The sequence below is a fragment of the Phyllobates terribilis genome, unplaced genomic scaffold (assembly GCF_046119375.1).
Source record: "Phyllobates terribilis strain yellow unplaced genomic scaffold, ASM4611937v1 Scaffold_13__5_contigs__length_258822181, whole genome shotgun sequence".
In the NCBI taxonomy this organism is placed as follows: Eukaryota; Metazoa; Chordata; class Amphibia; order Anura; family Dendrobatidae; genus Phyllobates; species Phyllobates terribilis.
The window spans coordinates 131,055,574-131,080,154 of NW_027362773.1; the positions used below are offsets into that span (position 1 = coordinate 131,055,574).

General features: G+C 43.6%; 2 protein-coding genes across 4 annotated transcripts in view; one reads left to right on the plus strand and one right to left on the minus strand.

Moving 5' to 3' along the window:
* Positions 1-1,634: 1,634 nt before the first annotated feature.
* On the minus strand, positions 1,635-11,973 carry POLR2L (RNA polymerase II, I and III subunit L). The gene is made up of 3 exons (XM_073658694.1): positions 11,820-11,973; positions 4,511-4,618; positions 1,635-1,921 (listed from the first exon to the last, which is right to left on the minus strand). Exons 2-3 carry the CDS (start codon positions 4,603-4,605, stop codon positions 1,813-1,815), a joined length of 204 nt encoding a protein of 67 aa, XP_073514795.1. The 5' UTR covers positions 4,606-4,618; positions 11,820-11,973; the 3' UTR covers positions 1,635-1,812.
* Positions 11,917-24,581, plus strand: part of TSPAN4 (tetraspanin 4) — a 791,893-nt gene continuing 779,228 nt past the window's right edge. The window contains exon 1 of one of the 3 annotated variants that reach the window (XM_073658686.1): positions 11,917-12,070. The gene's annotated coding sequence lies outside the window, so the exon portion shown is untranslated. Of the gene's footprint in view, positions 12,255-24,581 lie in introns of all 3 variants that reach the window. The other 2 variants (XM_073658688.1, XM_073658689.1) reach the window with 2 other exon arrangements.

Genomic DNA, 24,581 nt, shown 5'->3' on the forward strand with positions numbered 1-24,581 from the left:
CTTTTTTTTTTTACAACCTGGCTTGTCTACGTGTTTTTTTTTTTTTTTTTTACAACCTTTATGTAAAAATGCATTTATAAAATATGTTATACTTCACGTCAAGAGTTTAACCCAGGCCCTGTTTCTCATCAAGTTTTAGTGTAAGTGCTAAAAAGTGGTGTAATAAATGTTGTACACAATTACTGGCGCAAATACAGTGATAAATGGCCAGTGATATCACAAGTATGTGAAATACTGCACTCAATGTATTAAAATGGAACATTTATTTGATAAAACAAACAAGATTGCGCTCAATATTGTATGAAAACTGATACAAGAGGTAGATGGCAGCTTGATTTATTGCAGCTCCGCTCACTTCTGAATCTGGAGGTTACCGGGGTCAGGACCGACATATCACCAGCTGAAACATGGGCACCTGTCCTATTCCTATAAACAGAAGACTTGCCGATTGTGCCCGTATCCTGACAGATGGCAGTAGCTATGGAAGTGAGTGGAGCGGGAATAACCCTTTAAAGGGCCAGTCCAGCTTTGTTTTTTAACCCCTTTATTAGCAAACGTGCATGTGTTAGTGCATTAACATACTCACCTGTCGCAGTCTTCTGCTGTTTCCAGCGCCGCTTCGGCATCATGTGACCACAGTTGTGACCTGCCATCGTCACAAGGTGTCTGACGCATACTTACTCAAAGACTCAGAACAAAGATCATAGACTTACATTGAAAAAAGTGACTTCCAGCCAACACAGCAGTCACTGTGAGATGACCGGTCACAACTGCAGTCATATGACGGATCGGACCAGAGCAACGTTGCAAACAGCAGAAGACGGCGACCGGTGAGTATCTTAATGCATATATTATTGCTAACAAAAGGAGGAAAAAAAATAGCCGAAAATCACAGGAATGGCCCTTATTAGTCCAGGCTTCTTCATCACAGTGCATACAATGATTATTCACGATTTGAATTTGTATATTATAGTATTACATAATGATGTTGTATTACCTATAGGCTAGGTTCACATGAGCGTATAAAAGAAAAGGCCATTTTCATTTTTTTCCCAACTGATTAAAATTTACGAGACCAAATACAATTTACAATGTTAAATAATTGCCATCATTTATCTGCAAAAATCAGATCCTGTATGGAGGACGTGATTTTTATTTTTTGTGCACTCAGACTTCAATATGCAAGTTTCACCTGAAATACAAAAGAAACTGGTGCTTGCTGCAATTTATTTCATGCGTAGATTCGGCCCATGGGAAAAAAAAAAAAAAAAGTTATATTTTAATAGATTTATGCTCTACACTATTTTAGGCTATGTTCACACCACCGTATTTTCAGTCTGGGAGCTGTACGTGTAATAAGCTGACCTCACATGCACATCACTATGATCCAGGGTTATCGAATAGGACTGTTCAGATGAGGGTTTTTTTTCACGTGGACATCGTCAATCTAAAAAAAAATATAAAATAATTCACACCATGAACTTTCTTCGTCTATTCAAGTCTATGGGAGCACAAAAAAAAAAAAAAGAAAAGCCGGTCGGATGCAGGTCTGTGTTCTACTTTGGGCCCTGTGGTGTATTGGTAATAAGGATTTTGCTGTCTGTAGAAAACCATTGGACTAACCTGACGCACAGTTATCAATCAAAATAGCAAAAATATCTTTATTAAATATAAAACGAGTGGATTTTGTGGATGCAGGTGGAAGAGGTGATGAGGAATGTCCTGGATGGCGTCATCCCTGGAATTAGAAAAGTTTCTGCTCCCTCTTAGAAATGTGCCCCATTAGGAAATATCCCTTTCCCATACGTCTTCTCATTTCTCCAAAGGAGCGTAGTTCAGAAGCTTCTCTATCAGATCCACGTGAGCGAGGAGCATCCGGCGGCAGCAGTATCGCTTCAAGCCTAATGCATCCAGGGCGTCACTGCAAAGAGAGAAGAGGGAGATAGATCAGGACGGGAGAACGGAGAGGTCATGTATCTCAGCCCATAGGCAGATGTGATCAGGATCGCCAGCTGTCGCCTCTCCTGCTCTCACTAAGGCGAACCTGCACCCTGGACACGTTCTGCACTGTACGGCGCTAAAAGGATATCAGAGCGGTGGTGCAACAAGCCATGAATCCGTGTCTCCATTGTGTGACAAGATTTTTATCCTTTCAAAGTTAAAGGGAATCTGTCACCATTTTTTTTGCTATGTAATCTGACATCAGCATGATGTAGGGACAGAGACACTGATTCCAGCGATGTATCACTTAGTTTACTTGGTGCATCAGTTATGACAGAATTCCCATTTTCTCTGCAGCAGATCTAGCAGTTCTCTGAATGCCGAGCCCCATAAAACCCCGGCCACATCACTGATTGCATAGGCAGAAAGCTGCCAGAGTGTGCATAGAAAACTGCCAATCAGTGATGGGGGCTTGGGTGTACCAGGAGGCACAAGACACCTAGTCCTGTAGTGATAATGTCCTGTTAAATAAAACTAATTTTTGCATTGAAACAGCAACACACCGCCCCGTAAGTGACATCGCAGGAATCAGAGTCTCTGTCCCTACATCATGCATGCTCAGCTTTTATTTTTAAACTTAAATGCATGTATTTGTGGCGAAAAAAAAATCTTTTTTATTTTTAACTATTTGCACCATTTCCATTTTCTGGCCTCTACTACTACTAGGACAATCCCTACTCATTCTCCATGTTATGACAAGTGAGACCGGTGCCCAATCAGCGTAGGCATCACTCTCCGCGTTCGAACACATTAGTAAGCCAGAGGAAGTGAACGGCAGCCGCAGCCCCCCACTCCCTCTAGATTATGTATACATACGAAGGAGGAGAGATACGCCAGCGCTGATTGGGCGCCACTTGTTATAACCACACGGGAGCCCCGGGAAAGGGAGTAGCCAAGAGCTGGCGTGGCGCCGGCACAGGAGGCGAGTATAAGCTTTTTTAATTTATCGGGGCCAAACATGGGGAATGAAATTGGTTAGGGTTAAGTGTTAGGGTCAGTAGTGGTCAACCCCTTTAACTGAGACTCCATCAGTGAGTGTTTTTGAGGGTCTTAATTTTTTTCTAAGCTCCCCTCAGCTGATTTGTGATGACAGACCACACTAAAGATCAGCATGCATGGAAACAAGTAGCCTGTAGAAGTCAAATGGTGTAAACATTTAATCAAACCCAAATGCAAAAGTGCTATATAGGGGCTTTTCCAGGCTTGGGGTACAAGTCTGCAGTCACTATATGACTGCAGACTTGTGAATACTCACAGAGCACTGTCAGGATTCTCCAGTATTAGGAGCGGGCGGTCATATTACTGCAAACATACAATTTGCATACTTTCGGCCACACATGTCCAGCCTCATGGGCGTGGGGAGGGGGTGAATATTCATGCCCTTTAACAGCAGGAGCTGCGCTGTGGCTACGCTGTGTGCCGGCTATTAAGGAGCATGAAGTCACTGCTCCCCGCGCACAGAGTCCCGGCGTGGGGAGCAGTGACTTCATGCGCGGCTCACATGTAGAGATCAGTGCGGGCAGACAGGACGCAGCGCTGGAGGAGAGAGAAGGAAGGTGAGTAGGAGTGTTCATTTTTTTTGTGCGCAGCATGATGGGGATGAGGGGTGCCACGCATACCAGGATGGGGATGAGGGGTGCCACACATACCAGGATAGGTAGGGATGAGGGGTGCCACGCATACCAGGATAGGTAGGGATGAGGGTGCCACGCATACCAGGATGGGGATGGAGGCCACATATAATAGAAAGGGGGGCGCATATATACCAGGATGGGGGATATTATCAGAATTGGGGGACATTACCCCTATACCATTGTCAGCAGAAGACCCCCCTCCCCCTTAACAGTGCATCGTGACCACATATTTTGCTTACATTTTTTTTTATTCTCCTCCTCTAAAACCTAGGTGCGTCTTATGGTCAGAAAAGTACAGTATATCTTATCTAATGAATACTTTTGTCTTTCCAGCACACTGCAACTACAAAGTAAAAATAAGCAACTTTGCAGATGGTCATTAAAATGCGCCTACCGTTTTGCGTCCACAGTCGTTTTGTAGTCATGTGTCTCCATGGTAACACAAACCTACCTCCTATAGTCACACACCCTACCAATTGCCCCTTACTTGGTACAGTGGCAGGAAGTAGAGGACAGATACAAAGTATCTGCAGGATCAGAATGTACAAGTTCTGTCTGTTGTCTGTTACTATGGAGACGCATAGATCAGCGGAGCAGCTGTAGACACAAGTAGGATTTTTTTTTCTTTTTTTTAGGAAGACTTATTTGCAAAGTGGCTTCATTTTTTATTCTAGATGCACAAGAGCAATAAAAACGTCTGTGAAGGGGGACAAAGCCTTTAACAGCTTAATGGAGGAGAATAGCAGAATGATGTTTTATTTTGCCCATTTTTGCTCATGGACTAGAAGAGTAAGAAGTAATCATGGTACAAACAGAAGAACATTGACTTGACGTATGGATGTGACGCACGGCGGCTATAAACACGGTGCACGTACCCTTCGGTGTACTCAGCCTGCAGCAGCCCCAGATACGCTTCCCACTTATTTCCAACGATCTTGCCACATGTGAAGCATCTGACAGGGATAATCATTTTGTTGAATTTTCTTGCGGGAAAAAGAAAAGACAAGAAATTGGGTCACAAGCCATAAGATCCAGCTAAATAATAACAAATGCTCCACCGGGGCCTCTCGATGCCCTTGCTCTGGGCTACGGAGCACTCTGGAGACGCGGCTGCTACAGATAATAAGCCAGGGTATCAGCTCGTAACGGCGTGATCAATGTGCGGCGGCCGGCCGCACTGCTCCCTATGTTCTGTCATTTACTGTCTCCGCCGGCCCTGATTGGATTAAGAAGGGAATTCTCCAGAAATGGATATTTATATTATAAGGTTTAAAAGGATCAGCAGGGAGCAATTACAGATACAGCGACAGAGGCAAAGACAGACATCCCTGTGACTGACGGAATGAGATATGGACTGACGACAGCCGCTCCATGGCCGGCATCGCCATCACAGCAGTAATATTCAATGGCAGAGATCCGGAGGGGGGGAACAGATCCGGGAGAACATCATATAATGGTGGGAGAGATCCGGAGGGGGGAACAGATCCGGGAGAACATCATATAATGGTGGGAGAGATCCGGAGGGGAACAGATCCGGGAGAACATCATATAATGGTGGGAGAGATCCGGGTGGGGGGGGACAGATTCAGGGGAACATCATAAAATGGTGGGAGAGATCCGGGGGGGGGGGGGGGGACAGATTCAGGGGAACATCATAAAATGGTGGGAGAGATATCCGGGGGGGGGGGGGGGGGGGGGGGGGCGACAGATTCGGGAGAACATCATATAATGGTGGGAGAGACGACAGATTCGGGAGAACATCATATAATGGTGGGAGAGATCCGGAGGGGGGGGGGGGGGGGCCGACAGATTCAGGGGAACATCATAAAATGGTGGGAGAGATCCGGGGGGGGGGGGGGGGGACAGATTCGGGAGTACATCATATAATGGTGGGAGAGATCTGGAGGGGGGGGGGAGGGGGGACAGATTCAGGGGAACATCATAAAATGGTGAGAGAGATCCGGAAGGGGAGGGGGGTTTGGACAGATTCGGGAGAACATCATATAATGGTGGGAGAGATCCAGGTGGGGGGGGGGGGGGACGACACAGATTCAGGGGAACATCATATAATGGTGGGAGAGATCCGGGGGGGGGGGGGGGGACGGACGACAGATTCGGGAGAACATCATATAATGGTGGGAGAGATCCGGAAGGGGAGGGGGGTTTGGACAGATTCGGGAGAACATCATATAATGGTGGCAGAGATCCGGAGGGGGGAACAGATTCGGGAGAACATCATATAAAGGTGGCAGAGATCCGGAGGGGGGAATAGATTCGGGAGAACATCATATAATGGTGGCAGAGATCCGGAGGGGGGAACAGATTCGGGAGAACATCATATAAAGGTGGCAGAGATCCGGAGGGGGGAATAGATTCGGGAGAACATCATGTAATGGTGGCAGAGATCAGGAGGGGGGGGAACAGATTCGGGAGAACATCATATAATGGTGGGAGAGATCCGGGTGTGAGGGGGGGGGGGGGGGGGGGACAGATTCAGGGGAACATCATATAATGGTGGGAGAGATCCGGAGGGGGGGGGAGGGGGGAACAGATTCGGGAGAACATCATATAATGGTGGCAGAGATCCGGAGGGGGGAACAGATTCGGGAGAACATCATGTAATGGTGGCAGAAATCCGGAGGGGGGGGGAACAGATTCGGGAGAACATCATATAATGGTGGCAGAGATCCGGAGGGGGGGGGGACAGATTCGGGAGAACATCATGTAATGGTGGCAGAGATCCGGAGGGGGGAACAGATTCGGGAGAACATCATATAATGGTGGCAGAGATCCGGAGGGGGGGGGGCAGATTTGGGAGAACATCATATAATGGTGGCAGAGATCCGGAGGGGGGGGGGCAGATTTGGGAGAACATCATATAATGGTGGCAGAGATCCGGAGGGGGGAACAGATTCGGGAGAACATCATATAATGGTGGCAGAAATCCGGAGGCGGGGGAACAGATTCGGGAGAACATCATGTAATGGTGGCAGAGATCCGGAGGGGGGGGACCGATTCGGGAGAACGTCATATAATGGTGGCAGAGATCCGGAGGGGGGGGGGGGGGGGGGGGACAGATTCGGGAGGACATCATATACTGGTGGCTCCAATCACACTCAGCCATTAAGAGTCTATGGGGATCCAGTTGAAACTTGGAAAACAGAAGAGTCCCGTCGATCCAATGTTAACAGTCAATATATAAAAAAGGTTATAATAGTCTACCGGCTTCAGAGAGGGAAACAAAAAGGACACTTCAAAGACATACTGATAGGGGACTTAGATTGTGAGCCCCAATGGGGACAGTGCCCATAATATCTGTAAAGCGCTGTATAAGTGAGTAAAATAAATATGGGGGGTGAAAGGGATGCAACACGAATGAAGCCTGAGAGAAAATAAAGATCCTTTTTACATGGATATAAAAATACACACGTGAGAATGTAGCCTAAAAACCTGAAATGCATAAGCTGTAGGAAAAGCATGCCATTAGCCTTTTTAGGCTATGGGCAAACGAAGCGTTTTTGCCACTCGCACCCGGCAGCTCAGTACACTGCTAGGACCTGCGGTGACGTGGGTGATCAGCTGATCGGTCAAGTGACCTCATCGTGGGAATCTAAAGAAGAAATCTTGGACTACGTCATTGATGGCGGACAGATGAGGGATATGGCTGGTTGTTTTTTTTCCAGGAGATTTGGGGACTGAGAGGGTAATAAAAAAAAATTGTAGAACTGTGTTTTTTATTTCATTAAAATACTTTATTCTTTGAGTTGTCTTTTATTGAAAAGGCGGTGACATTTTACCAGGCAATTAGTAATGGGGGTGTCTTAAAGGGGCCATTAACCATTGTTGGCTAATGGACCCTTCCCCGGCTACTAATATCAGCCCCCAGCGGTCGGCTTTCCCTCTGCTGGTTATAAAAATAACGGGGGAGCACACACCATTTTTTTTTTATTTTAGGCTCTGTGCCCATAATTCAGACGTAGCAGCGCTTTGGACGCATATTTTTTGCTGTGTCCAAAACGTTGCATTCTATTGAACGCAGGTAAATCTACATGTGAACAATGCGTATTTACTTTCTAGTGGTCAAATTTCGTGTCCGCCGGTGATTCGCAGCCTCAGATGCATGCATAGCAGACATGGGATTTCTAGAGATCCCATCCACTATGCTGTAACATCTGGATGCTGCGGGTTTGACGCTGCATAAACACGCAGCGTCAAACCTGCAGCGGCTGCTGACCATGGCCATGTACCTAAACTCACCCACAGCGTATCAATTTATCTAGCGGACACGCTAGTCTCCGCTGCAGAATTTGACCGATTGAAGTGTCATTATATGCGGTGGATTCACATGCAGGGCTGTGGAGTCGGTAAACCAAACCTCCGACTCTTCAATTTTCATGACACCAACTCCCTCATACATGGCTCAGGGTTAAGTGATAAATTTACTGTAGCACAGATTAATCTCAGCTAAAAGTCTAGACCCTTAGATCAGGAATAGGACAGGGGTCGACAAAGTTGTTCAGAATCTAGGAGCCAGCCAAAAAATTTACTAGCCAGAATTTTTTTTTGTTGACAAACTGTACATATAGACCCCCTCACACACGGCGTCTCCCCGGGGAGCACGGCCTTTGTATGTACTTACACAGGTAGCGGGAGATGAGAACGGGCCCCCGGCCACAGCGATCCTTCCCCCCAGGGCCGGCTCCAGGTTTTTCTGGGCCCCGGGCGAAAGAGTCTCAGTGGGCCCTTTTAACACATACACGATTCATGATGCACAGATACGGCGGAGAAATATATATATATATTATATATATATATTTATTACACATGGCCCAGCCTGCCCCCTCATCCTTCACATACGCAGACATATGCGCGCGCACACACGGTACGCAGACATATGTACACATACAGACATACACATAGATAAAACAGACAAATATATATACACAGTCATATACACTGACATTCACATACATGCACTCACACAGACCCATTACTAATATTTTTAATATGGGGATTGGGGAAGCCTCACTCACCTGTCCCCGGTCCAGTGTCCTGTCCAGCAGCTCCTCGGGTATGGGGCAGTGCAGGGCCCCCGGCGTGTCACAGACTTCATGGCCCTGGAACATCAGAGGGGCCCACTTGCGGTCGGGTCCGGGCCCCTCCCGCCCATCTGTGCAGGACCTCCGCTCCGACGGTGTTTGATTGCCGGCACTCCCCCAGACATGGCCGCGTGCTGTGCGGCTGTGTCTGCTAGTAATGACGCGGCAGGAGCGACACACAAGCACAATTAAAGGTGCAGTGCCGTCGACCCTGCCGTGTCATTACTAGCAGACACAGCCGGACAGCGCGCGGCCATGTCTGGGGGAAGTGCCGGCAATCAAGCAGCGCCTGCGTCCCTGAACAGGTGCCGAGGAAGCGGCCAGGGCCCCGACAGTGAGTGGGCGGGTGGGTGTGTGGGCCCGGCCCCGACAGTGAGTGGGCGGGTGGGTGTGTGGGCCCGGCCCCGACAGTGAGTGGGCGGGTGGGTGTGTGGGCCCGGCCCCGACAGTGAGTGGGCGGGTGGGTGTGTGGGCCCGGCCCCGACAGTGAGTGGGCGGGTGGGTGTGTGGGCCCGGCCCCGACAGTGTGTGGGCCCGGCCCCGACAGTGTGTGGGCGGGTGGGTGTGTGGGCCCGGGCCCCAACAGTGAGTGGGCGGCGGGGCCCCTCTGATTTTCCAGGGCCCCGGCACTTGCCCGGGTACTGACGCCGGCCCTGCTTCCCCCGTAACCCAACTCTCCCTGTCCAGTCCCGGAGCATAAGGGGGGCGGAACAAAGTGGAGAAGGCGGCCTGAGCGATACTGTCCCTGCTTCCTCCGATTGGATGACTCCGTGCAGGAGGTGGGATTGGATTGAGAGTATTTTTTTTTCTTCTCAACTCCTCAAGCACCAGGCAACATTTTCTAGGCGCCACTGGCGACCAGGCGCCTGGGTTTGTCGAGCCCTGGAATAGGACATTTCATAACTTTCCCAAATTCTTATGAAAAAATATTCCCCACAAACTGCATTGAATTACTGAACCCAATTTTAGGAGTCGGTTCATTTTATACCGACTCCACAGCACTGTTCACATGTACCGACAACAAAAGTGTGGCATTAGAACACCGCGTTTTGGACACAACAAAAATACACTGCGTCCAAAGCATCAGGGGACGTAGCGGCTAAAGAAACAGCTGTGAGCTGTTAATAATGGCCAGGGAAAATGTTTGCAAATGGCACCTTCCCAGGCTAAAAATACCAGCTCACAGCTGCCGCATAAATTACATGAATGGAAATGCTAATGAAGATTGGGTGAATGGGACTAGCTGACACCTAGCTCTTTTGTTTGATGAGAAGGTGTCAATCAGACCTTTTCATGACCCTACACCCAGGGGGGGGAGTGACCCTACACCCCGGGGGGGTAGTGACCCTACACCCCGGGGGGGGGGGGGGGAGGAGTGACCCTACACACCAGGGGGGGGGGGGGAAGGTGACCCTACACCCCGGGGGGGAGGGGGGAGTGACCCTACACCCCGGGGGGGGGGGGGGGGGGAAGTGACCCTACACCCCGGGGGGGGGGGGGGGGGGGAAGTGACCCTACACCCTGGGGGGAGTGACCCTACACCCCGGGGGGGGGGGGTAGGAGTGATCCTACACCCCGGGGGGGGGGGAGGAGGAGTGATCCTACACCCCGGGGGGGGGGGGGGGGGGGGGGGGGAAGTGACCCTACACCCCGGGGGGGGGGGGGGGGGGGGGGAGTGACCCTACACCCCGGGGGGGGGGGGGGGGGGGGAAGTGACCCTACACCCCGGGGGGGGGGGGGGGGGGGGAAGTGACCCTACACCCCGGGGGGGGGGGGGGGGGGGGAAGTGACCCTACACCCCGGGGGGGGAAGTGACCCTACACCCCGGGGGGGGAAGTGACCCTACACCCCGGGGGGGGGGGAAGTGACCCTACACCCCGGGGGGGGGGGAGTGACCTTACACCCCGGGGGGGGGGAAGTGACCCTACACCCCGGGGGGGGGGGGAAGGAGTGACCTTACACCCCGGGGGGGGGGGGAGGGAAGGAGTGACCCTACACCCCAGGGGGGGGGGGGGGAAGGAGTGACCCTACACCCCAGGGGGGGGGGGGGGGGAAGGAGTGACCCTACACCCCGGGGGGGGGGGAAGGAGTGACCCTACACCCCAGGGGGGGGGGGAAGGAGTGACCCTACACCCCAGGGGGGGGGGGGGGAAGGAGTGACCCTACACCCCGGGGGGGGGGGGAAAGAGTGACCCTACACCCCGGGGGGGGGGGGAAGGAGTGACCCTACACCCCGGGGGGGGGAAAGGAGTGACCCTACACCCCGGGGGGGGGGGGAAGGAGTGACCCTACACCCCGGGGGGGGGGGGGGGGAAGGAGTGACCCTACACCCCAGGGGGGGGGGGGGAAGGAGTGACCCTACACCCCGGGGGGGGGGGGGGGAAGGAGTGACCCTACACCCCAGGGGGGGGGAAGGAGTGACCCTACACCCCAGGGGGGGGGAAGGAGTGACCCTACACCCCGGGGGGGGGGAAGGAGTGACCCTACACCCCGGGGGGGGGGGGGAAGGAGTGACCCTACACCCCAGGGGGGGGGGGGGAAGGAGTGACCCTACACCCCGGGGGGGGGGGGGGAGGAGTGACCCTACACCACGGGGGGGGGGGGGGAGGAGTGACCCTACACCCTAGAGGGGGGGGGGGAAGGAGTGACCCTACACCCCGGGGGGGGGGGGGGGAGGAGTGACCCCACACCCCGGGGGGGGGGGGGTAGGAGTGATCCTACACCCCGGGGGGGGGGGAGGAGGAGTGATCCTACACCCCGGGGGGGGGGGAGGAGGAGTGATCCTACACCCGAGGGGGGGGGGGGGGGGAAGTGACCCTACACCCCGGGGGTGGGGTGTACATGCTGACTGTAGACATGCCCGATCCTTTCACTCTCCCGGGAGCAGCAGAGCAGAGGCAGATCTGCTCTGTCTGCTCGGCTGATGCGATCGTGCACATGTATGGCGGACTCAGAGTATGAGCAGCCCCAGTCATCAGCCATGTCCGGGACTTGTGAAAACGTAGGGTCCTGTATAGTACGGAGCAGACATGAGCAGATCCCGCCACACCCGGGCTCCCCCTCACAATGATAAAGCACCGCTCACCTCCGACCACCGCCGACGGCGAACACACAGACTGCAAGTCCAAGCTACAACCACGTGACTCGCTGTGCCCCGACCTCCTGGAGCGGGAAGTCTTCCTGGTCCCAGCTCCTCCGTCTTTGCCGGGTCGCTATGTTTGGTTGAGCGCCCTCTGGTGTACAGGAGGAGGTAGTGCAAAAGTAACGGTGAGCGCTGCTGTGAGGGGACCATCCGAGCGCACGGAGCAAGGAGTGAGGAGACAGGAGCCGCGGCAGGTACCGTCCTGTGCATGCACTGATGCCGCCCCCGGGTGTGAGTGCTGGGGGTGAGTTGCGGCGGGAGACTGCGGGTACAGGGGCCGCACTGTGTGACTGACGGCAACTCCCGGCTACAGCGAGCAACAAGTTCTCATAGAGAAGAGCAGCCTGAGGAGGCATCTAAGCCGCAGCCAGTGCTCAGGTACACGGCGGGGGTATATACTATACACATATATATATACACACACACACACACACACACACACACACACACACACACACACACACACACACACACACACACACACACACACAGTGTGCGGTTATTACACATAATGCATGTAGTGTGCGGTTATTACACATAATGCATGTAGTGTGCGGTTATTACACATAATGCATGTAGTGTGCGGTTATTACACATAGTACATGTAGTGTGCGGTTATTACACATAATACATGTAGTGTGCGGTTATTACACATAATACATGTAGTGTGCGGTTATTACACATAATACATGTAGTGTGCGGTTATTACACATAATACATGTAGTGTGCGGTTATTACACATAATACATATAGTGTGCGGTTATTACACATAATACATATAGTGTGCGGTTATTACACATAATGCATGTAGTGTGCGGTTATTACACATAATGCATGTAGTGTGCGGTTATTACACATAATGCATGTAGTGTGCGGTTATTACACATAATGCATGTAGTGTGCGGTTATTACACATAATGCATGTAGTGTGCGGTTATTACACATAATGCATGTAGTGTGCGGTTATTACACATAATACATGTAGTGTGCGGTTATTACACATAATACACGTAGTGTGCGGTTATTACACATAATACACGTAGTGTGCGGTTATTACACATAATACACGTAGTGTGCGGTTATTACACATAATACACGTAGTGTGCGGTTATTACACATAATACACGTAGTGTGCGGTTATTACACATAATACACGTAGTGTGCGGTTATTACACATAATACACGTAGTGTGCGGTTATTACACATAATACACGTAGTGTGCGGTTATTACACATAATACACGTAGTGTGCGGTTATTACACATAATACACGTAGTGTGCGGTTATTACACATAATACACGTAGTGTGCGGTTATTACACATAATACACGTAGTGTGCGGTTATTACACATAATACACGTAGTGTGCGGTTATTACACATAATACACGTAGTGTGCGGTTATTACACATAATACACGTAGTGTGCGGTTATTACACATAATACACGTAGTGTGCGGTTATTACACATAATGCATGTAGTGTGCGGTTATTACACATAATGCATGTAGTGTGCGGTTATTACACATAATACATGTAGTGTGCGGTTATTACACATAATGCATGTAGTGTGCGGTTATTACACATAATACATGTAGTGTGCGGTTATTACACATAATACATGTAGTGTGCGGTTATTACACATAATACATGTAGTGTGCGGTTATTACACATAATACATGTAGTGTGCGGTTATTACACATAATACATGTAGTGTGCGGTTATTACACATAATACATGTAGTGTGCGGTTATTACACATAATACATGTAGTGTGCGGTTATTACATATAGTGTGCGGTTATTACACATAATACATGTAGTGTGCGGTTATTACATATAGTGTGCGGTTATTACACATAATACATGTAGTGTGCGGTTATTACACATAATGCATATAGTGTGCGGTTATTACACATAATGCATATAGTGTGCGGTTATTACACATAATACATGTAGTGTGCGGTTATTACACATAATACATGTAGTGTGCGGTTATTACACATAATACATGTAGTGTGCGGTTATTACACATAATACATGTAGTGTGCGGTTATTACACATAATACATGTAGTGTGCGGTTATTACACATAATACATGTAGTGTGCGGTTATTACACATAATACGTGTAGTGTGCGGTTATTACACATAATACATATAGTGTGCGGTTATTACATATAGTGTGCGGTTATTACACATAATACATGTAGTGTGCGGTTATTACACATAATGCATATAGTGTGCGGTTATTACACATAATGCATATAGTGTGCGGTTATTACACATAATACATGTAGTGTGCGGTTATTACACATAATACATGTAGTGTGCGGTTATTACACATAATACATGTAGTGTGCGGTTATTACACATAATACATGTAGTGTGCGGTTATTACACATAATACATGTAGTGTGCGGTTATTACACATAATACATGTAGTGTGCGGTTATTACACATAATACATATAGTGTGCGGTTATTACAGATAATACATGTAGTGTGCGGTTATTACATATAGTGTGCGGTTATTACACATAATACATGTAGTGTGCGGTTATTACACAATACATATAGTGTGCGGTTATTACACATAATACATATAGTGTGCGGTTATTACATATAGTGTGCGGTTATTACACATAATACATGTAGTGTGCGGTTATTACACATAATGCATATAGTGTGCGGTTATTACACATAATGCATATAGTGTGCGGTTATTACACATAATACATGTAGTGTGCGGTTATTACACATAATACATGTAGTGTGCGGTTATTACACATAATACTTGTAGTGTGCGGTTATTACACATAATACATGTAGTGTGCGGTTATTACACATAATACATGTAGTGTGCGGTTATTACACATAATACATGTAGTGTGCGGTTATTACACATAATACATGTAGTGTGCGGTTATTACACATAATACATATAGTGTGCGGTTATTACACATAATACATATAGTGTGCGGTTATTACATATAGTGTGCGGTTATTACACATAATACATGTAGTGTGCGGTTATTACACATAATACATATAGTGTGCGGTTATTACACATAATACATATAGTGTGCGGTTATTACATATAGTGTGCGGTTATTACACATAATACATGTAGTGTGCGGTTATTACACATAATGCATATAGTGTGCGGTTATTACACATAATACATGTAGTGTGCGGTTATTACACATAGTACATGTAGTGTGCGGTTATTACACATAGTACATGTAGTGTGCGGTTATTACACATAATACATGTAGTGTGCGGTTATTACACATAATACATGTAGTGTGCGGTTATTACACATAATACATGTAGTGTGCGGTTATTACACATAATACATGTAGTGTGCGGTTATTACACATAATACATGTAGTGTGCGGTTATTACACATAATACATGTAGTGTGCGGTTATTACACATAATACATGTAGTGTGCGGTTATTACACATAGTACATGTAGTGTGCGGTTATTACACATAATACATGTAGTGTGCGGTTATTACACATAATACATGTAGTGTGCGGTTATTACACATAATACATGTAGTGTGCGGTTATTACACATAATACATGTAGTGTGCGGTTATTACACATAATACATGTAGTGTGCGGTTATTACACATAATACATGTAGTGTGCGGTTATTACACATAATACATGTAGTGTGCGGTTATTACACATAATACATGTAGTGTGCGGTTATTACACATAATACATGTAGTGTGCGGTTATTACACATAATACATGTAGTGTGCGGTTATTACACATAGTACATATAGTGTGCGGTTATTACACATAGTAAATATAGTGTGCGGTTATTACACATAATACATATAGTGTGCGGTTATTACACATAATGCATATAGTGTGCGGTTATTACACATAATACATGTAGTGTGCGGTTATTACACATAATACATGTAGTGTGCGGTTATTACACATAATACATGTAGTGTGCGGTTATTACACATAATACATGTAGTGTGCGGTTATTACACATAATACATGTAGTGTGCGGTTATTACACATAATACATGTAGTGTGCGGTTATTACACATAATACATGTAGTGTGCGGTTATTACACATAATACATGTAGTGTGCGGTTATTACACATAATACATGTAGTGTGCGGTTATTACACATAATACATGTAGTGTGCGGTTATTACACATAATACATGTAGTGTGCGGTTATTACACATAATACATGTAGTGTGCGGTTATTACACATAATACATGTAGTGTGCGGTTATTACACATAATACATGTAGTGTGCGGTTATTACACATAATACATGTAGTGTGCGGTTATTACACATAATACATGTAGTGTGCGGTTATTACACATAATACATGTAGTGTGCGGTTATTACACATAATACATGTAGTGTGCGGTTATTACACATAATACATGTAGTGTGCGGTTATTACACATAATGCATGTAGTGTGCGGTTATTACACATAATGCATGTAGTGTGCGGTTATTACACATAATACATGTAGTGTGCGGTTATTACACATAATGCATGTAGTGTGCGGTTATTACACATAATACATGTAGTGTGCGGTTATTACACATAATACATGTAGTGTGCGGTTATTACACATAATGCATGTAGTGTGCGGTTATTACACATAATGCATGTAGTGTGCGGTTATTACACATAATGCATGTAGTGTGCGGTTATTACACATAATGCATGTAGTGTGCGGTTATTACATATAGTGTGCGGTTATTACACATAATACATGTAGTGTGCGGTTATTACACATAATGCATATAGTGTGCGGTTATTACACATAATACATGTAGTGTGCGGTTATTACACATAATACATGTAGTGTGCGGTTATTACACATAATGCATGTAGTGTGCGGTTATTACACATAATGCATGTAGTGTGCGGTTATTACACATAATGCATGTAGTGTGCGGTTATTACACATAATGCATGTAGTGTGCGGTTATTACACATAATGCATGTAGTGTGCGGTTATTACACATAATGCATGTAGTGTGCGGTTATTACATATAGTGTGCGGTTATTACACATAATACATGTAGTGTGCGGTTATTACACATAATGCATATAGTGTGCGGTTATTACACATAATACATGTAGTGTGCGGTTATTACACATAATACATGTAGTGTGCGGTTATTACACATAATACATGTTGTGTGCGGTTATTACACATAATACATGTAGTGTGCGGTTATTACACATAATACATGTAGTGTGCGGTTATTACACATAATACATGTAGTGTGCGGTTATTACACATAATACATGTAGTGTGCGGTTATTACACATAATACATGTAGTGTGCGGTTATTACACATAATACATGTAGTGTGCGGTTATTACACATAATACATGTAGTGTGCGGTTATTACACATAATACATGTAGTGTGCGGTTATTACACATAATACATGTAGTGTGCGGTTATTACACATAATACATGTAGTGTGCGGTTATTACACATAATACATGTAGTGTGCGGTTATTACACATAATACATGTAGTGTGCGGTTATTACATATAGTGTGCGGTTATTACACATAGTACATGTAGTGTGCGGTTATTACACATAGTACATGTAGTGTGCGGTTATTACACATAGTACATGTAGTGTGCGGTTATTACACATAATACATATAGTGTGCGGTTATTACATATAGTGTGCGGTTATTACACATAATACATGTAGAGTGCGGTTATTACATATAGTGTGCGGTTATTACACATAGTACATATAGTGTGCGGTTATTACACATAGTACATGTAGTGTGCGGTTATTACACATAATACATGTAGTGTGCGGTTATTACATATAGTGTGCGGTTATTACACATAATACATGTAGTGTGCTGATATTACACATAATACATGTAGTGTGCTGATATTACACATAATACATGTAGTGTGCTGATATTACACATAATACATGTAGTGTGCGGTTATTACACATAATACATGTAGTGTGCGGTTATTACACATAATACATGTAGTGTGCGGTTATTACACATAATACATGTAGTGTGCGGTTATTACACATAATACATGTAGTGTGCGGTTATTACACATAATACATGTAGTGTGCGGTTATTACACATAATACATGTAGTGTGCGGTTATTACACATAATACATGTAGTGTGCGGTTATTACACATAATACATGTAGTGTGCGGTTATTACATATAATACATGTAGTGTGCGGTTATTACATCTAATACATATAGTGTGCGGTTATTACACATAATGCATATAGTGTGCGGTTATTACACATAATGCATGTAGTGTGCGGTTATTACACATAATACATGTAGTGTGCGGTTATTACACATAATACATGTAGTGTGCGGTTATTACACATAATACATGTAGTGTGCGGTTATTACACATAATACATGTAGTGTGCGGTTATTACACATAATACATGTAGTGTGCGGTTATTACACATAATACATGTAGTGTGCGGTTATTACACATAATACATGTAGTGTGCGGTTATTACACATAATACATGTAGTGTGCGGTTATTACACATAATACATGTAGTGTGCGGTTATTACACATAATACATGTAGTGTGCGGTTATTACACATAATACATGTAGTGTGCGGTTATTACACATAATGCATGTAGTGTGCGGTTATTACACATAATGCATGTAGTGTGCGGTTATTACACATAATGCATGTAGTGTGCGGTTATTACACATAATACATGTAGTGTGCGGTTATTACACATAATACATGTAGTGTGCGGTTATTACACATAATGCATGTAGTGTGCGGTTATTACACATAATACATGTAGTGTGCGGTTATTACACATAATACATGTAGTGTGCGGTTATTACACATAATACATGTAGTGTGCGGTTATTACACATAATACATGTAGTGTGCGGTTATTACACATAATACATGTAGTGTGCGGTTATTACACATAATACATGTAGTGTGCGGTTATTACACATAATGCATGTAGTGTGCGGTTATTACACATAATGCATGTAGTGTGCGGTTATTACACATAATACATGTAGTGTGCGGTTATTACACATAATACATGTAGTGTGCGGTTATTACACATAATACATGTAGTGTGCGGTTATTACACATAATACATGTAGTGTGCGGTTATTACACATAATACATGTAGTGTGCGGTTATTACACATAATACATGTAGTGTGCGGTTATTACACATAATACATGTAGTGTGCGGTTATTACACATAATACATGTAGTGTGCGGTTATTACACATAATACATGTAGTGTGCGGTTATTACACATAATACATGTAGTGTGCGGTTATTACACATAATACATGTAGTGTGCGGTTATTACACATAATACATGTAGTGTGCGGTTATTACACATAATACATATAGTGTGCGGTTATTACACATAATACATGTAGTGTGCGGTTATTACAGATAATACATGTAGTGTGCGGTTATTACATATAGTGTGCGGTTATTACACATAATACATGTAGTGTGCGGTTATTACACATAATGCATATAGTGTGCGGTTATTACACATAATACATGTAGTGTGCGGTTATTACACATAATACATGTAGTGTGCGGTTATTACACATAATACATGTAGTGTGCGGTTATTACACATAATACATGTAGTGTGCGGTTATTACACATAATACATGTAGTGTGCGGTTATTACACATAATACATATAGTGTGCGGTTATTACAGATAATACATATAGTGTGCGGTTATTACAGATAATACATGTAGTGTGCGGTTATTACATATAGTGTGCGGTTATTGCACATAATACATGTAGTGTGCGGTTATTACACATAATGCATATAGTGTGCGGTTATTACACATAATACATGTAGTGTGCGGTTATTACACATAATACATGTAGTGTGCGGTTATTACACATAATACATGTAGTGTGCGGTTATTGCACATAATACATGTAGTGTGCGGTTATTACACATAATACATGTAGTGTGCGGTTATTACACATAATACATGTAGTGTGCGGTTATTACACATAATACATGTAGTGTGCGGTTATTACACATAATACATGTAGTGTGCGGTTATTACACATAATACATGTAGTGTGCGGTTATTACACATAATACATGTAGTGTGCGGTTATTACACATAATACATGTAGTGTGCGGTTATTACACATAATACATGTAGTGTGCGGTTATTACACATAATACATGTAGTGTGCGGTTATTACACATAATACATGTAGTGTGCGGTTATTACACATAATACATGTAGTGTGCGGTTATTACACATAATACATATAGTGTGCGGTTATTACACATAATACATGTAGTGTGCGGTTATTACAGATAATACATGTAGTGTGCGGTTATTACATATAGTGTGCGGTTATTACACATAATACATGTAGTGTGCGGTTATTACACATAATGCATATAGTGTGCGGTTATTACACATAATACATGTAGTGTGCGGTTATTACACATAATACATGTAGTGTGCGGTTATTACACATAATACATGTAGTGTGCGGTTATTACACATAATACATGTAGTGTGCGGTTATTACACATAATACATATAGTGTGCGGTTATTACAGATAATACATATAGTGTGCGGTTATTACAGATAATACATGTAGTGTGCGGTTATTACATATAGTGTGCGGTTATTACACATAATACATGTAGTGTGCGGTTATTACACATAATGCATATAGTGTGCGGTTATTACACATAATACATGTAGTGTGCGGTTATTACACATAATACATGTAGTGTGCGGTTATTACACATAATGCATATAGTGTGCGGTTATTACACATAATACATGTAGTGTGCGGTTATTACACATAATACATGTAGTGTGCGGTTATTACACATAATACATGTAGTGTGCGGTTATTACACATAATACATGTAGTGTGCGGTTATTACACATAATACATGTAGTGTGCGGTTATTACACATAATACATGTAGTGTGCGGTTATTACACATAATACATGTAGTGTGCGGTTATTACACATAATACATGTAGTGTGCGGTTATTACACATAATACATGTAGTGTGCGGTTATTACACATAATACATGTAGTGTGCGGTTATTACACATAATACATGTAGTGTGCGGTTATTACACATAATACATGTAGTGTGCGGTTATTACACATAATACATGTAGTGTGCGGTTATTACACATAATACATGTAGTGTGCGGTTATTACACATAATACATGTAGTGTGCGGTTATTACATATAGTGTGCGGTTATTACACATAGTACATGTAGTGTGCGGTTATTACACATAATACATATAGTGTGCGGTTATTACATATAGTGTGCGGTTATTACACATAATACATGTAGAGTGCGGTTATTACATATAGTGTGCGGTTATTACACATAGTACATATAGTGTGCGGTTATTACACATAGTACATGTAGTGTGCGGTTATTACACATAATACATGTAGTGTGCGGTTATTACATATAGTGTGCGGTTATTACACATAATACATGTAGTGTGCTGATATTACACATAATACATGTAGTGTGCTGATATTACACATAATACATGTAGTGTGCTGATATTACACATAATACATGTAGTGTGCGGTTATTACACATAATACATGTAGTGTGCGGTTATTACACATAATACATGTAGTGTGCGGTTATTACACATAATACATGTAGTGTGCGGTTATTACACATAATACATGTAGTGTGCGGTTATTACACATAATACATGTAGTGTGCGGTTATTACACATAATACATGTAGTGTGCGGTTATTACACATAATACATGTAGTGTGCGGTTATTACACATAATACATGTAGTGTGCGGTTATTACATATAATACATGTAGTGTGCGGTTATTACACATAATACACGTAGTGTGCGGTTATTACACATAATACACGTAGTGTGCGGTTATTACACATAATACACGTAGTGTGCGGTTATTACACATAATACACGTAGTGTGCGGTTATTACACATAATACACGTAGTGTGCGGTTATTACACATAATACACGTAGTGTGCGGTTATTACACATAATACACGTAGTGTGCGGTTATTACACATAATACACGTAGTGTGCGGTTATTACACATAATACATGTAGTGTGCGGTTATTAAACATAATGCATGTAGTGTGCGGTTATTACACATAATGCATGTAGTGTGCGGTTATTACACATAATGCATGTAGTGTGCGGTTATTACACATAATACATGTAGTGTGCGGTTATTACACATAATACATGTAGTGTGCGGTTATTACACATAATACATATAGTGTGCGGTTATTACACATAATACATATAGTGTGCGGTTATTACAGATAATACATGTAGTGTGCGGTTATTACATATAGTGTGCGGTTATTACACATAATACATGTAGTGTGCGGTTATTACACATAATGCATATAGTGTGCGGTTATTACACATAATACATGTAGTGTGCGGTTATTACACATAATACATGTAGTGTGCGGTTATTACACATAATACATGTAGTGTGCGGTTATTACACATAATACATGTAGTGTGCGGTTATTACACATAATACATGTAGTGTGCGGTTATTACACATAATACATGTAGTGTGCGGTTATTACACATAATACATATAGTGTGCGGTTATTACACATAATACATATAGTGTGCGCTTATTACACATAATGCATATAGTGTGCGGTTATTACACATAATGCATGTAGTGTGCGGTTATTACACATAATACATGTAGTGTGCGGTTATTACACATAATACATGTAGTGTGCGGTTATTACACATAATACACGTAGTGTGCGGTTATTACACATAATACACGTAGTGTGCGGTTATTACACATAATACACGTAGTGTGCGGTTATTACACATAATACACGTAGTGTGCGGTTATTACACATAATACACGTAGTGTGCGGTTATTACACATAATACACGTAGTGTGCGGTTATTACACATAATACACGTAGTGTGCGGTTATTACACATAATACATATAGTGTGCGGTTATTACACATAATACATATAGTGTGCGGTTATTACAGATAATACATATAGTGTGCGGTTATTACAGATAATACATGTAGTGTGCGGTTATTACATATAGTGTGCGGTTATTACACATAATACATGTAGTGTGCGGTTATTACACATAATGCATATAGTGTGCGGTTATTACACATAATACATGTAGTGTGCGGTTATTACACATAATACATATAGTGTGCGGTTATTACAGATAATACATATAGTGTGCGGTTATTACAGATAATACATGTAGTGTGCGGTTATTACATATAGTGTGCGGTTATTACACATAATACATGTAGTGTGCGGTTATTACACATAATGCATATAGTGTGCGGTTATTACACATAATACATGTAGTGTGCGGTTATTACACATAATACATGTAGTGTGCGGTTATTACACATAATGCATGTAATGTGCGGTTATTACACATAATGCATGTAGTGTGCGGTTATTACACATAATACATGTAGTGTGCGGTTATTACACATAATACATGTAGTGTGCGGTTATTACACATAATACATGTAGTGTGCGGTTATTACACATAATACATGTAGTGTGCGGTTATTACACATAATACATGTAGTGTGCGGTTATTACACATAATACATGTAGTGTGCGGTTATTACACATAATACATGTAGTGTGCGGTTATTACACATAATACATATAGTGTGCGGTTATTACACATAATACATATAGTGTGCGGTTATTACAGATAATACATGTAGTGTGCGGTTATTACATATAGTGTGCGGTTATTACACATAATACATGTAGTGTGCGGTTATTACACATAATGCATATAGTGTGCGGTTATTACACATAATACATGTAGTGTGCGGTTATTACACATAATACATGTAGTGTGCGGTTATTACACATAATACATGTAGTGTGCGGTTATTACATATAGTGTGCGGTTATTACACATAATACATGTAGTGTGCGGTTATTACACATAATGCATATAGTGTGCGGTTATTACACATAATACATGTAGTGTGCGGTTATTACACATAATACATGTAGTGTGCGGTTATTACACATAATACATGTAGTGTGCGGTTATTACACATAATACATGTAGTGTGCGGTTATTACACATAATACATGTAGTGTGCGGTTATTACACATAATACATGTAGTGTGCGGTTATTACACATAATACATGTAGTGTGCGGTTATTACACATAATACATGTAGTGTGCGGTTATTACACATAATACATGTAGTGTGCGGTTATTACACATAATACATGTAGTGTGCGGTTATTACACATAATACATGTAGTGTGCGGTTATTACACATAATACATGTAGTGTGCGGTTATTACATATAGTGTGCGGTTATTACACATAGTACATGTAGTGTGCGGTTATTACACATAGTACATGTAGTGTGCGGTTATTACACATAATACATATAGTGTGCGGTTATTACATATAGTGTGCGGTTATTACACATAATACATGTAGAGTGCGGTTATTACATATAGTGTGCGGTTATTACACATAGTACATATAGTGTGCGGTTATTACACATAGTACATGTAGTGTGCGGTTATTACACAATACATGTAGTGTGCGGTTATTACATATAGTGTGCGGTTATTACACA